The sequence below is a fragment of the Dipodomys merriami genome, unplaced genomic scaffold, assembly GCF_024711535.1.
Source record: "Dipodomys merriami isolate MVZ:Mamm:240054 unplaced genomic scaffold, mDipMer1.0.p SCAF_45, whole genome shotgun sequence".
Lineage (NCBI taxonomy): Eukaryota > Metazoa > Chordata > Mammalia > Rodentia > Heteromyidae > Dipodomys > Dipodomys merriami.
The window spans coordinates 7,765,777-7,779,676 of record NW_027206013.1 but is presented as its reverse complement, the minus strand read 5'-3'; the positions used below and the strand labels follow the sequence as shown (position 1 = coordinate 7,779,676).

Sequence of the window (13,900 nt, the reverse complement as noted above, 5' to 3'; positions counted from 1 at the left end):
TCTGGCCCACAGTGAGTGACTAAGAAAGAACTGGGTGCTGTGGAAGATGGGAAATGGCTGTGGGGCATATGGGTTTTGATATGAGGGCTTTCCTTCTCCTGGATCTTTGTGTTCTGTGTGGTAGAATGGATTATAGTCTTTTTTTTCTTCTTTTGTCGGTCATGGGGCCTGAACTCTGGGCCTGGGTGCTGTCCCTCAGCTCTTCAGCTCACAGCTAGCATTCTACCACTTGAGCCACAGCGCCACTTCCGGCTTTTTCTGCTTATGTGGTGCTGAGGCATGGAACCTAGAGCCTCATGCATGCAAGGCAAGCACTCTACCACTGAGCCACCTTCCCAGCCAGTAGAATGGATTACAGAACAGCGGGGGGAGGGGGGGGGGGTGGGGGGGTGGGGGGGGGTGGGAGCTATGAGGCCTGAACTGTTCCTTGGTGATAAGCAGCACTAAACAGGGACATGTAAGAACACCAGTGGAGCTGAAACATGTTGTTTTGTTTTTGTGAGGAGGGGAACGGTGGGCTAATACAGTCATAATACTCAGTGTACATATGTAAAAATAGAATTAGGTAACTTGAGGGGATGGGTGAATCAGAGAGAGAGGAGGAAAGAATCGATAGAAGGAGTGACACTGATCAAGATGCACTGTACTCATAAATTGGCCTGTTGAATTGAAGCCCCTTTGCACAACTACCTAAAGATATTGAATAAATTAAGCCAATGGACTTGATGATGAGTAAGACCTGGGGCCGGGTAGGGGGGAAGCAGGCTGGGAAATTAAGGATGAGCCTCAGGGCTTCTGCCAGTGTGGGATGTGACCAGGTGTCCAGCCTCCTCTTACATAGAATGGCTTGTGTTAAGGGTCCTTTTTACTGGGGTTGGTGGTGAATTGGCATTCGTAAAGCTTTTAGCTTGGCACCCAGTAAGACACAGTGTAAATATTAGAACTGATGTGCATGATGGTTATTCATCCAAGGTCGCACAGCTGGCCAGCAGAATGTCCAGGACAAGAAGCCAAGACTGAGCCTCTTGGTTTAAAGTATGTCATGCTTTGCTGAGCTGCCTCCTTCAATTACCCTTGAACTTTTTTTTTTTAATTTATGTAGACTCTTGGTCAAGTATTACGTTGTTATGGTACATGGTGAGTCGTACTTATTGTAAGATATGTGGTACTGAACATGAGAAACTGCTGGGTTTTTCATAGACCCTAGAATTCCAGATTCTTTTGGCTGTCCGTAAGACAGTGCCATTCCCGATGAAACATGGGGCTGGGCTGATGGAGGAAGGAGGTGCTAGAAGAGAGATGTTCTGAGTAGTTTTTAAATATTAAATATTAAAAGAAATCATGCTGGTGTCATCCACAAGCTTAGTAGCCTAGAGTATTCACTCTTCAACAAGAAATGGGGTTGAGAGTCCTTAACACTGGAAGTCACAGGTCACTGCAAGCCAGGGGAAGGAGGGGAAACAGGCTAGGAACGGACTGCCAGGTTCTAGTGCTACATCTTGAAGAAGTGTTTGAAGTGCTTCTCTCTGTCAATTTCAACTAAGCTAATTTTTTAAAATAGTCTTTGTACTGTGCCTTTCTCATGAACCTCTGTGCGTTTAATGTTTGCAAGATGTTGGGGGCCTCAGTCTCCATCCCCCTGAATCTGAGAAGCAGATTTTTTTTTTTTACAAGCACCAGATTGCACCTGCAAGGATTTGTCCTTTTATGAAATGGGACCTGTGACCATTTGCAAGTACATCCTGTTAGTAAAGAGTTTCAGAAAGAGGTGAGGGAACAGACCACCCTAGCCTTCTCCCTCGGGAGGGCATCCTGTTTTGTTGCACCTCTATCTCAGACAGCATGGGGGAAGACTGTTCCTCATTACCAGGGAATGTGAGTCACTCCCAGATTTGTGTGATTGGGATTCCAAAGCATTGCTGTATCCGATGGTCTTATTAAATCCAAGTGTCAGTGCAGCCTTTCAGACTGTAGGGGAGAGCTCAGTTACAGCTGGTGACCTGGTTCTAGTTACCACACAGAGATGCTGGCGAGAGCAGTGACCCCCTCCAAATACCCAGAATTCAACACACAGGGCTGGTAGCAACTCTTCCAAGATTTGGGGGTTTCCTGGTTCACTTCATGGGCTTCGGTACATTTCAGCTCCTTGTTTATATCTTCATTGAGATGTATGTACTTTGGGGGGAAATGTCCTGGTTCCTTGACAAGCTAGTGCCAGGATTGTCTGGCATTGACACAGGGTACCTCGTTCTGATTTGCTCAGCCCAAGCACCAGAATTTAGCAAGGCACTATCCATTTCCAGCTTATTCCAAACAAAACAACTAACACATCAACTAGAGAGGGAGGGAGACGCTCAGTGTTGCCAGAAAATTTGTATGCTCTGTCTTTTCTTTCTCCTAGAGTGTTTCACAGCCAATGGTGCAGATTATAGGGGAACACAGAACTGGACGTCTCTGCAAGGCGGAAAGCCATGTCTGTTCTGGAACGAGACTTTCCAGCATCCGTACAACACTCTGAAATACCCCAATGGGGAGGGCGGCCTGGGTGAGCACAACTATTGCAGGTAAGATGTGGCTGTGATACGTAAGGAAAAAAGTATCTCTGATCTCTTCTTTCAACCTCCTGCCCCACTTACAAGTAGAGAAAACTTTCTGGTGTTATTCTGACCAACTCAGAAAGCCTTTCTCTGTGTGTGTGTGTGTGTGTGTGTGTGTGTGTGTGTGTGTGTGTGTGTGTGTGTGTGTGTGTGTGTGTGTGTGTGTGTGTGTGTGTGTGTGTGTGTGTGTGTGTGTGTGTGTGTGTGTGTGTGTGTGTGTGTGTGTGTCTGCTTGTCTGCCTGTCTGCCTGTCTGCCTCTGAGTGTGTGTGTGTGTGTGTGTGTGTCTGACTGCTTGTCTGCCTGTCTGTTTCTGTGTGTATGTCTGCCTGCACATGTGCGTGCGTGCCAATCCTGGTGTTTGAACTCAGGGCCTGAACACTTCCCCATGAGCTTTTTCTACTCTAAGTTAGCACTCTACCACTTGAGCCACAGCTGCACTTCTGGCTTTTTTGGTGGTTCACTGAGATAAGACTCTTGCAGACTTTCCTGCCCAGGCTGGCTTTACAAGTGTGAGCCACCAACACCCAGCTAAGGGATTTTGTTGTTATTGTTGAGTGAAGGTCTTACTCTGTTGCCCAAGCTAACTTGAAACTTGAAGTCCTGAGTTCAAGCGATCTTCCTTCTTCAGCCTCCCGGCTAGGATTGCAGGAACTTTTTTTTTTTTGTCAGTCACGGGTCTTGAACTCTGAGAAACTAGGATTACAGGCATGAGCTGCCAGCTCCCAGCTTTGCAGGAACTTTTAACTCTCAAGTCCATGTGTATTCAATGGCTTCTTTATGGAGATGATACATGGCTTTGATCAGATTCTCAGTAGTGTGTGACTGAATGCAAGTTAAGAATCACTGGTATGTAGGAATGAGAACAAGGATTCTAAGCACCTTTGGTTCTGCCCTTTAGCTACTTCTCCCAAGATTCTGATAGCATGACTCATGGTTACTCAGTGTGTTGAATTTGATCATTATTCGGACAGGTGCAACTATAGCCTCTTGAGCCATTGAGACAGGGGGAAATGATTGCTGAGCTCCATACTCTGTCCTGCTTCCGGTGGTATGTGGATATCCCAACCCCATGGCACTATTGATGCAGCTGAGCCAACACCTGGCTTCCCGTGTTTTGCAGGCCCCTCGCTTGCCTTCTGCCTTCCACAAACCTTGGCTAAGAAGCCAGGGTCCTCGTGGCTATGATGAAGTCACCAGGCTGCAGTCTTAGGTTTTCCTTCTCCTTGTACCTTTAGTTTTCTCTATAACCTGTTCCCCCTGGTACCATCCCTCTTCCCCCCTGTTTGTTTTTGCTCTATTATAAAAAGCATCAAAAGTTTGTTCTTCAAATGGTTTTTTTTTCAAATGCTACAGATGTTTACTGTTGAAGTAGTGCAGCTCTCATTTTTCCTCTTTCCTGGAAGCCCTCCCTGAGTCCCGCTGCTGTGTATGAACTGCCTCCCATTTTGTTCTTTTGAATTTTCCTGTTCAAGTTACATATGCTCGTTACACAACTCTTTTTCATTTTGTTTTCAAAGTTGTACATATTGATTTAATTTTTTTGCATAAATGAAAAAAATTAGTCCCACTCTATTTCTGGTATATTACCTTCCCCTAATTTTTCTATTCATAGGAATAGTTAGGTTGAGTTGGGGAGAATGTTTAGGCCCAGGAAAGAATTTTTTTTTCATAATTACTTGGCTTCTTGTTCTAGCATATCTCTGTTCTTGTTTGTGATGCAGGGCTGGGCAGGCCTCTACCACTGAGCTGTGAACCCCAGCCCCTAAAGTGTCTCCTGGCAGGAGGCTGTTGGATATTCCATATTTTCTTTCTTTCTCAAGCCTTCTCAAAGAGCTGTTTTTAAGGTACATTGTTAATTTCCAATGAGGCTGAATTTTTATGAAGAATATTGTCCACCCTGTAGGACAGCACCATGTCTAGGAGCACCTTTCCCCTGACCTTTTGATTCCAAGGAATGTACACACCTGAATTACCAGTTTATTCTTCAAAACGAGAGGCTGAAATTGGTGATTATCACATCAAAGTCCAGGTCTTTTGTTTCAGGGTTGCAGTGAAGTAAGGATGAATTTGCGGGGTTTTTTATTAAGCTACTCTGATGCTTTTCAGAATGGCTTTGACATTGATAATAAACAGTTGTTTTTCTAAGAGCTTTATCCAATACGACATCAAAGCTGACCAGTGAATAGAGGGAGGAAAATGACAGTGAAATACTGTCTAAAGAAGGGCTTTTATACAAGTTCTCCTACTTTGATTTCTCAGCTGACACCCGACACCGTGTTTGTCTTTCGTCTCTCAGCCGCATCACATCTGAGATGTCTGGGAGTTGGCGAGTGATGGGAGCACATTTCCCCGGGATGGGCTGAAGTATCTGGATTAAAGGGGAGGCAGAGACTGGGGAAGAGCAGGGCTGGCACTGGCACCTGCCTTTGGGCACAAGAAATAAAAGGACCCTTTGTGCCTCCAGGAAACTTATCTTTTAGGCCACACAATAGTCTTATCCGCTCAGGCCCGATAGGGGTTACAGGGTCTTTATGCCCGTTTCCGCCCTAGCTAGCGTGTCAGGTTTCTAGCATTCTGAGTCTAGTGAAGGGGCTTGGGAAGTAGTGAAGGGAGGGGAGGCTTTCCTGTGTGGCCAGCAGCAGCCCCCACCCCCACCCCCATTTGCCAGTGCTCTTCAGCTGTGCCACCATTTACTGTCATGACATCTCACAGTTGAAACTCCAAGCTGTTCTTATTAAGGGATGAGGAAGTAATTGTTTTTTTTTTTTTTTTTTTAAATAATCAGAAGTGAGTGCCAGCATGACAGGGGTCTGAGCTTGGAGGAAGAAGCAGGACCCAGTTCTAAACAGGAATTGGCCAGTCACATCCTGGTGGGAGGTTAGCATCGGAGTCTGTACCACGGGGACTTCACTGTTAAAAAATCGCACACTTGAAATGCTCATTGTTGAGGAAGTAAGAAAATGAAGAAGAGGAGGAAAATTTTAATTGTTATAGGGCACTTTAGACCTCAAACCCAGACTCAGATTTTATAAGTCAGATCCAGCTACTCACCCCAACAAGCCAACTGAAAGATAAGCCATGGTGAAGGCAGGGAAAGGAGATTTATGGCCGCGCACTGGCGGAGCATTTCTCTTCTCACCCATTCTCCTTCCTATTCCCCAGACTTCCTGAAGTCTTAAATAGGAGGAGGAATTGGGGGCAAGGGATGAGTTGTGCAGAATTGCTAGTACACCCGGTACACAGGTGGGGTGTTTCTTCTGGTGGTCTTGGAAGTTCTTCCATGATGGGGTTTATTACAGTATGAATCATAGACACCTGGCAGTTTTTCCTGAATTCCAAGATAGTGGCAAATTCACTGCCTGAGAGATTGGCCCAGGGCAAAGGACATAGTAAAAAGTAGAGGCTGGAATGCCTAGCTTTTATCCTGCTTTGAGTTAATTTATGGGCCCGAGGAAGGAGTCAACTGAAGGAGTCCAGCAACTGTTAAGGCCCTGTTATAAAATCTTCCATAGTGTTATCACCTACAGATAAATACTTTTTTTAAAAATCGATTGTGAGGCCTAAACTCAGGGCCTGGGTGCTGTCCTTGAGCTCTTTTGCTCAAGGCTACCCTAGCTCTATCACTTTGAGCCACAGCTCCACTTTCAGTTTTTTTTGTTTTGTTTTTTGAGAGGTTAATTGCAGATAAGAATCTCACAGGGACTTTTCTGCCAAGGCTGGCTTCAAACTATGAGCCTCAGATTGCAGCCTCCTGAGGAGGTACCATTACAGGTGTGAGCCACCAGCATCTGGCCAGATAAATACTTTTAAGAGTCTAGTGTATATCCTTCTCTAAATACATCTCACAGCTTCCTGAGTGCTGGGATTACAGGCATGTGCCACCACAACCAGCTTCATCTAGGATCATATAAGTACCTGTAAAAAAAACAAAGCTGAGTGCCAATGGTTCACACATGTCATCCTAGCTACTCAGAAGTCTGACGTCTGAGGATCATGGTTCAAAGCCAGCCTGGGGAGGAAAATGTGAGACTCATCTCCTGTAAATTACCAAAAAGCTGGAAGTGGAGCTTTGGCTTAAGTAGTAGAGCAATAGCCTTGAGTAAAAAAGCTCAGTGACAGTGCACAGGGCCTGAGTTCAAGCCTTAGGACTGGCACACACACAAAACCAAAAAGACTTCATGATTATCTTTCCATGTTAAAGGCAGTTCTCTATAGTACATTTGCCCTAGCTGCATAACATACATCTATTTTTTTTTTATTTTAAAAATTGTTATTGGGGCTGGGAAGGTGGCTCAGTGGTAGAGTGCTTGCCTTACATGCATGAGGTCCTGGGTTCGATTCCTCAGCACCACATAAGCAGAAAAAGCTGGCAGTGGTGCTGTGGCTCGAGTAGTAGAGCGCTAGCCTTGAGCTGAAGAGCTGAGGGACAGCACCCAGGCCCAGAGTTCAGGCCCCAAGACCAGCGCAAAAAAAAAAAAAAAAGTTACAAAGGTGATATATAGAGGAGTTACAGTTAGGATAAGTCAGGTAGCTGGGTGCCGGTGGCTCACACCTGTAATTCTAGTTACCCAGGAGGCTGAGATCTAAGGATCTCGGTTCAGCCAGCCCAGGCAGAAAAGACTGTAGACTCTTAGTGGTGCTGTGGCTCAAGTGGTAGAGCACTAGCTTTGATCTGAAGAGCTGAGGGACAGTGCCCAGGACCAGAGTTGAAGCCTCACAACTGACAAAAAAAAAAGTCAGGTAAAGAGTGCATTTGTTTTTGGACAATGTCACCCCTTCCCTTGCTGCCTATAGTTTTTTGATACTGGAGTTTAAGCTCAAGGCCTCACCCCTGCTCTCTACCACCTGACCCACACCTCTAACCTATTTTTTTTTTAACTAGTTAATTGAAGATAAGCATCTCACAGACTTTCCTGCCTGGTCTGGCTTTGAACCTTAAGCCTCTCAGGTCCCAGCCTCCTCAATAACTAGGATTATAGGTGTGAGCCACCAGTGCCTGGCTTTGGATGTATCATATTTATTTAAATAATACTTTATTGTTGCATATTTTCTACTTCCAAGTTTTTATTTTTTATTTATTTATTTATTTTTTGTCGGTCGTTGGGCTTGAACTCTGGGCTTGGGCGCTGTCCCTCAGCTCTTCAGCTCAAGGCGAGCGCTCTACCACTTGAGCTACAGCGCCACTTCCGGTTTTCTGGTGGTTTATTGGAGATAGGAGTCTCACGGTCTTTCCTGCCCGGGCTGGCTTTGAACCGCGATCCTCAGATCTCAGCCTCCTGAGTAGCTAGGATTACAGGCGTGAGCCACCAGCGCCCGGCTACTTCCAAGTTTTTATAATAAAAATGTTTTTGAACATCTATGTAAGTAAACTCTTCCTTAGAGTAAATTTCTTTCTTTCTTTCTTTCTTTTTTTTTTGTCAGTGGTGGGCTTGAACTCTGGGCCTGGGCGCTGTCCCTGCACTCTTCAGCTCAAGGCGAGTGCTCTACCACTTGAGCCACAACGCCACTTCTGGTTTTCTGGTGGTTTATTGGATATAACAGTCTCATGGACTTTCCTGCCTGGGCTGGCTTTGAACTATCATCCTCAGATCTCAGCCTCCTGAGTAGCTAGGATTACAGGCATGAGCCACCGGCACCCAGTTTCTTAGAGTAAATTTCTAAAGAAGAAATTGCCAGGGCTGGGAAGGTAGCTCAGTGGCAGAGTGCTTGCCTTGAATGCCTGAGGCCCTGGGTTTGATTCCTCAGCACCACATAAGCAAAAAAAAAAGCCGGAAGTGGCACTGTGGCTCAAGTGGTAGAGCGCTAGCCTTGAGCTGAAGAGCTGAGGGACAGTGCCCAGGCCCAGAGTTCAGGCTCCATGACCAGAACCCCCCCCCCTCAAAAAAAAAAAAAAAAAAGAAAGAAATTGCCAAAGACTGCATCTTTTGGGCTGGGGCACGGCTTATATGGTAGAGCTCCTGCCTACTAAAGTGCAAGGTCTTGAGTTTAGGTCCTAGTACTGCAAAGAAGAAAGCTTTTTTTGTTCATTTTTTATTTTTAGGTCCTTGATGCTAATTCCCAGATTGCCATTCGAACTGTTGGTGTCAGTGGATATACCCAGGACAGTGTTGTGAGCAGCTGTGCTCACTCAGCTCTTGGAATATTTAGATTCAGATCAAAGTGCTGGCCTATAGAGCAAGCAGAACCCTAAATTCAAACCCCAGTATCTCACATACACACACACACACACACACACATGCACACGCGCACACACACACACACATGCACACGCACACACACACACAAACCACAACACACAACACAATCTGAACATCAGGTTGGCTTGAAACAATTACAGTGTCATTCATTGTGTCATATTCCCCAACAGGAACCCGGATGGAGATGTGAGCCCCTGGTGCTATGTGGCAGAACATGAGGATGGCGTCTACTGGAAGTACTGTGAGATTCCTGCCTGCCAGAGTAAGACCACTGCGCCTTCCCGTGGTTGACGGGTCCCAAGTTCCAAGGGGCAGAGCACAGTTAGCCAGGCCAGTGGGTTTCCTAAGGAGGTACAAAGACAGGTATCCTGGCCCCGAGGTGTTTGAGGAATGGGACCACTTCTCTGGTGTGTTCCCCAGGTGGTGAGCCCGGCTTTGGTCAGCTCTTCATGCTGCAACTCAATAGCAAGGTGCAGGGAAAAGATGGTATTTTACACTTTCTGAAATGTATTTTTTGAATGAGGGTTTTTTTTGTTTGTTTGTTTTTGTTTTTTAGCAAACCTCCTGAGGCACACCAAAGCTAAGATATAATACTTGTTATTACTTAATTTTATTTGGCTTCAGTCCCCTGAAAAATGATACTTAATAGATAACTTGATAAATATCATACATAGGCCAGATGGTAGTTCTTTTACCCACATTAGTGTAAAATATTCTGTTGTTTCCCAAGATAATAATTCACAGCCCAGTTTCTGCAGTCTCTTATTAAAGGGCTTGTTTCCTTGTCATTTCATTTACTCAGTTATATGCAAAGTACAAAAGGACACGTTAGTCCCCAGAGAGTAGAAAGTATAGAGGGAATCTTTTGTTGTTGGTGGTGGTGGTGGTGGTGGTGGCGGTGGTCATGGGACTTGAACTCAGGGCTTGGGCACTATCCCTGGACTTTTTCCACTGAAGGCTAGTGCTCTATCACTTTGAGCCACAGCACACTTCCCATTTTCTGATAGTTAATTGGAGCTAAGAGCCTCACAGATTTTCCTGCTGTGATCCTCAGATCTCAGCCCCCTGAGTTACTAGGATTACAGGTGTGAGCCACTGGCACCCAAAAACGGAATCTTAAAAAAGATACTTTTGCTGGTGACTCATGCCTATTATCCTAGGGACTCAGGAGGCTAAGATCTGAGGATCACAGGTCAAAGCCAGCCTGGGCAGGAAAGTCCATGAGACTCTTAGCTCCAAGTAATGACCCAAAAAGCTGGAAGTGGCTCAATGCCTCAATTGGTAGAGCACTAGCCTAGACTGGATAAAACTCAGGGCCATGAGTTCAAGCCCCAAAACTGGCACCAAAAGAAAAAATAAAGTATTTTAAAACTTGGCATGGGTATTGGGAAGGTGGCTCAGTGGTAGAGCGCTTGCCTTGCATGCATGAGGCCCTTGGTTCAATTCCTCAGAACCACATAAGCAGAAAAAGCCAGAAGTGGCACTGTGGCTCAAGTGATAGAGCGCTAGCCTTGAGCTGAAGAGCTGAGGGACAGCACCCAGGCCCAGAGTTCAGGCCCCATGACTGACAAAAACAAACAAAAAAACAAACTTGGCATGGTGGTATACACCTATAGTCCCAGAACTCAGGATGCTGAGACAGAAGGATGGCAAGTTCTGGACTAGCATAGATTAAATCAAAACCAAAAAAAAATAATAACCTTTTAAAAATCATTATCTCTCAGGCTGGGAATGTGGCTTCGTGGTAGAGTACTTGTCTAGCATGCATGAAGCCCTAGGTTCAATTCCTCAGTACCGCATAAACAGAAAAGGCCAGAAGTTGTGCTTTGGCTCAAGTGGTAGAATGATAGCTTTGAGTAAAAGAAGCTCAGGACAGTGCCTAGGCCCTGAGTTCAAGCCCCAAGACTGGCAAAAAAAAAATTATTATCTCCCTTTTATTATTATTTTTAAAATCACTTTATTGTTACTATTAATGTATTGTACAGAGGGGCTACCATTTTGTAAATCAGGTAATGGGTACTTTTCTTTTTTTGGACAATGTCACCCCTTCCTTTACTTTCCCCCTCCCATCCCTACCCAAGAGTTACATAGGTCATTTTCTACATACTGTATATTGAATAGCATGATTGCATTTGGTCATGCTTCCTCCCTCCCTTCCTATGCACCTCCTTTACCCCTCCAGAAAAACAAAAACAAAAACAACCAGCACCACCAATAACACCACCAAAAGCCGTGTTTTCATTTCCTGAGAAAAAATAACTTTTTAAGATATTTGAAAACAAAGTAGAAAATATTGTAGGCAGGTTTCACAAAAGGCTTAAAGTATGGAAACATAAATCCAGTTTGGCCTTTAAACATGCTGCTCTTCCTCTCCCTCACTATCTGGGATGCTCAGGACCTTAGTAACCATGCAGTGCTTCGCAGAGACCTGTGCCCATCTTCCCCACACTGTAAACCACCTCTGATAGCTTAGAATGCTGATATTATTGTTTAGAGGTTAAGACAAGAAAGATCCTGAGCATGTTCGCTGCAGGTGCAGGGGGATTTCCCGAATATTTTCAGTCTGGGCTTGAATCTGGAGATGTGGAACCCATAAATAAGGCAGAGCCTGTGGATGTAGAGACTTGTTTAAAAAATCTATTGATATCATTTCACATATATCTACAAAATAATAATCATAATCATGATTACAGTGATTATTATGATTTGTTTGCAGTGCTGGGAGTTGAACCCAGGGTGTTAGTACATGCGTACCATTGTGCTAAACCCAGCCTCAGAAGATTTTTGGGGGCAGGGGGTTGGGAGGTGATCATGGAGTTGAACTCAAGGCTTAGACACTGTCCCTGAGCTTTTGTGCTCAAGGCTAGCACTCTACCACTTTACCACTTTGAGCCACAGTGCCACTTTTGGTTTTCTGGTGGTTCATTGGAGATAAGAGTCTCACAGACTTTCCTGTCCGGGCTGGCTTCAAACCGTGATGCTCACATCTCAGCTTCCCGAGTAGCTAGGATTACAGGCGTGAGCCAATGGTGCCCTGCTAGAAGATTTTTTTTTTTTGGTCAGTCACGGGGCTTGAACTCTGGGCCTGGGCGCTGGACCTCAGCTCTTCAGCTCAAGGCTAGTGCTCTCCAGTTGAGCCACAGTGTCACTTCCGGTTTTTTGGTGGTTTATTGGAGATCAGAGTCTCACAGACTTTCCTGCCCGGGCTGGCTTTGAACCACAGTCCTCAGATCTCAGCCTCCTGAGTAGCTAGGATTACAGGGGTGAGCCACCAGCCCACTTCTAGCCTGGCTAGAAGATATTTTTAAACATGCCAGAAGAACAAAGTTTCTCAGTTCCCAAATGTAAGCAAAGGAGTATTCACTCTTAACTAGTCCACTAGCTTACTTTTCCTTCCCATAGGCCACTCTTCATCTGCTTCCCCTTCTGTTTCTCAGGACAAGGTGACATGGAAGTCTGGGATTCCTCTTCTCTGTGCCTGCAGCTGCAGTGAATTCTGGTTCCTTTGGGGGGAAAGAAAGGGTCCTTAGTATAAGCGCTACAGGCCCAGCACTGTAGGATCACCTTTTGTAGCTCCTGCCTTGAGCCTCACCGCTGCCTGACAGCTTTGCCATCCTTCCAGCTTGAGTGGGCAGTAAAGACCATAAGAATGCTCAAGCTGCTTAATCAGATTTTCAAAATGAAAAAAAAAACAAAAACCTCATTTGGCTCTAGTTGTATAAAGAGGAAAGGGGCAGAGGAGAGGAAAGCAGATTTTCCTCGGTCCATTTGCTCCATACAAAGATGGTCTTTTCCTACCAGCCTGTGCCATTCTCTCAGGAATGATGAAGAGGGGATTGAATCTGGGCATTTTGATTTGCAAAGATAATCTTCAACCACACTTACAAAATATATCCTGCGCCAACAGGAGCTGCTTCATGCAGTCATTGATAGTCAGCTACAGAAGGGAGAATGATAGAAAAATAATACAAATACTCCATACAATACATCCCATACAATACAAATGCAAGACTCGCCAGAAACTCTTCACCATTCCAAAGAAGGAAAATTCAACATGGCTTTCACTTTTTCTTCTATAACTCTCAAGTGATCTGGATGTGGAACCATCAGAAGGAGAGAATGAGAACCCAATAGTGCCTGGTTTGGGGGGTAGGGGCTAAGCCCTATGTGGCTTTAGTTCTTTAGAAAAGCCTTCACTCTGTGGGTACCAGGATTCCCCATCAAGCCACATTCCCCCTCACTTTGAATCTGGCAGACTATTGTGTTTCTAGTATGTTTGATTAGTATGGCAGAGAAAAACTTGCATGCTATTTATAGCAAGAGACCTGGGTAATACCCTGGTGAATTTAATAGAGATACAGCCTGCCTCTTTTAGGCCAGTTTTTCACTATTTCTGGGTGTGGAGTCATCATTTTTATGAATAGTACTAAGCCTCTGTGTAAAGCCCACTATTCATGACTAGCATTGAACTTGTCATGCAGGAAAAGGCCTGTGACATGAGCAGGTTCCTGGAAAGTTCATACTGAATGCACCAGGCCCAGCAGGAGGCTGGGGGGCTGAATGTTTAGGAACAAAGCAGAATCTGAGTGAATGGTGGGCCATTGTGTGGAGAGGAACCTCTGCCCCTGGGCATGTTAAGAGAAGCGCTACGAGCTAGAGGCCTAGATGAATTATGATTGGAAGGGGCACAGAGAGTTAGAACATTGCTCTCTCGTCCAGAGGTAGATCAGCATGTACTGCTACAAGAAGAGTAATTCATGGTCAAAACCCAAGATCTTATTGCATTAGGAGAAATATGGATTTGAAGAGCAAAGTCCAAGGCCATCAAGTTTACTAACCCTATGGATCCCACCTCTAGAGCTCTACATATTCTTCTTGTGTTAACCTCATTCTCACCACTGAGATTGCTTTTAAAGGGACTTGCTTTTGTGGACCTTCATATGGCTTTTGCTTTACTCTATTTTACTTCTAAGTTCCTTAATAAAAGTTTTATAGGGATTTTAAAAAATAAGCAATGTAGGTGCTTGTTTGCCAGATTTTTGGTGGATGGCATACCCTTCTGCACAGAAGTCAATTTTGCCTTGCTTAGACAAAAAAAAAAAAA

The 13,900-nt window shown here is 44.9% G+C and overlaps 1 protein-coding gene across 2 annotated transcripts in view; it reads left to right on the top strand.

The window, feature by feature from the left end:
• Kremen1 (kringle containing transmembrane protein 1) overlaps nucleotides 1-13,900 on the top strand; it is a 66,621-nt gene that overhangs the window by 20,367 nt on the left and 32,354 nt on the right. For both annotated transcript variants that reach the window (XM_069994601.1, XM_069994602.1), the window contains exons 2-3: nucleotides 2,402-2,564; nucleotides 8,967-9,058. In XM_069994601.1, coding sequence (XP_069850702.1) covers nucleotides 2,402-2,564; nucleotides 8,967-9,058 — 255 coding nt within the window. The remainder of the gene's footprint in view (nucleotides 1-2,401; nucleotides 2,565-8,966; nucleotides 9,059-13,900) is intronic.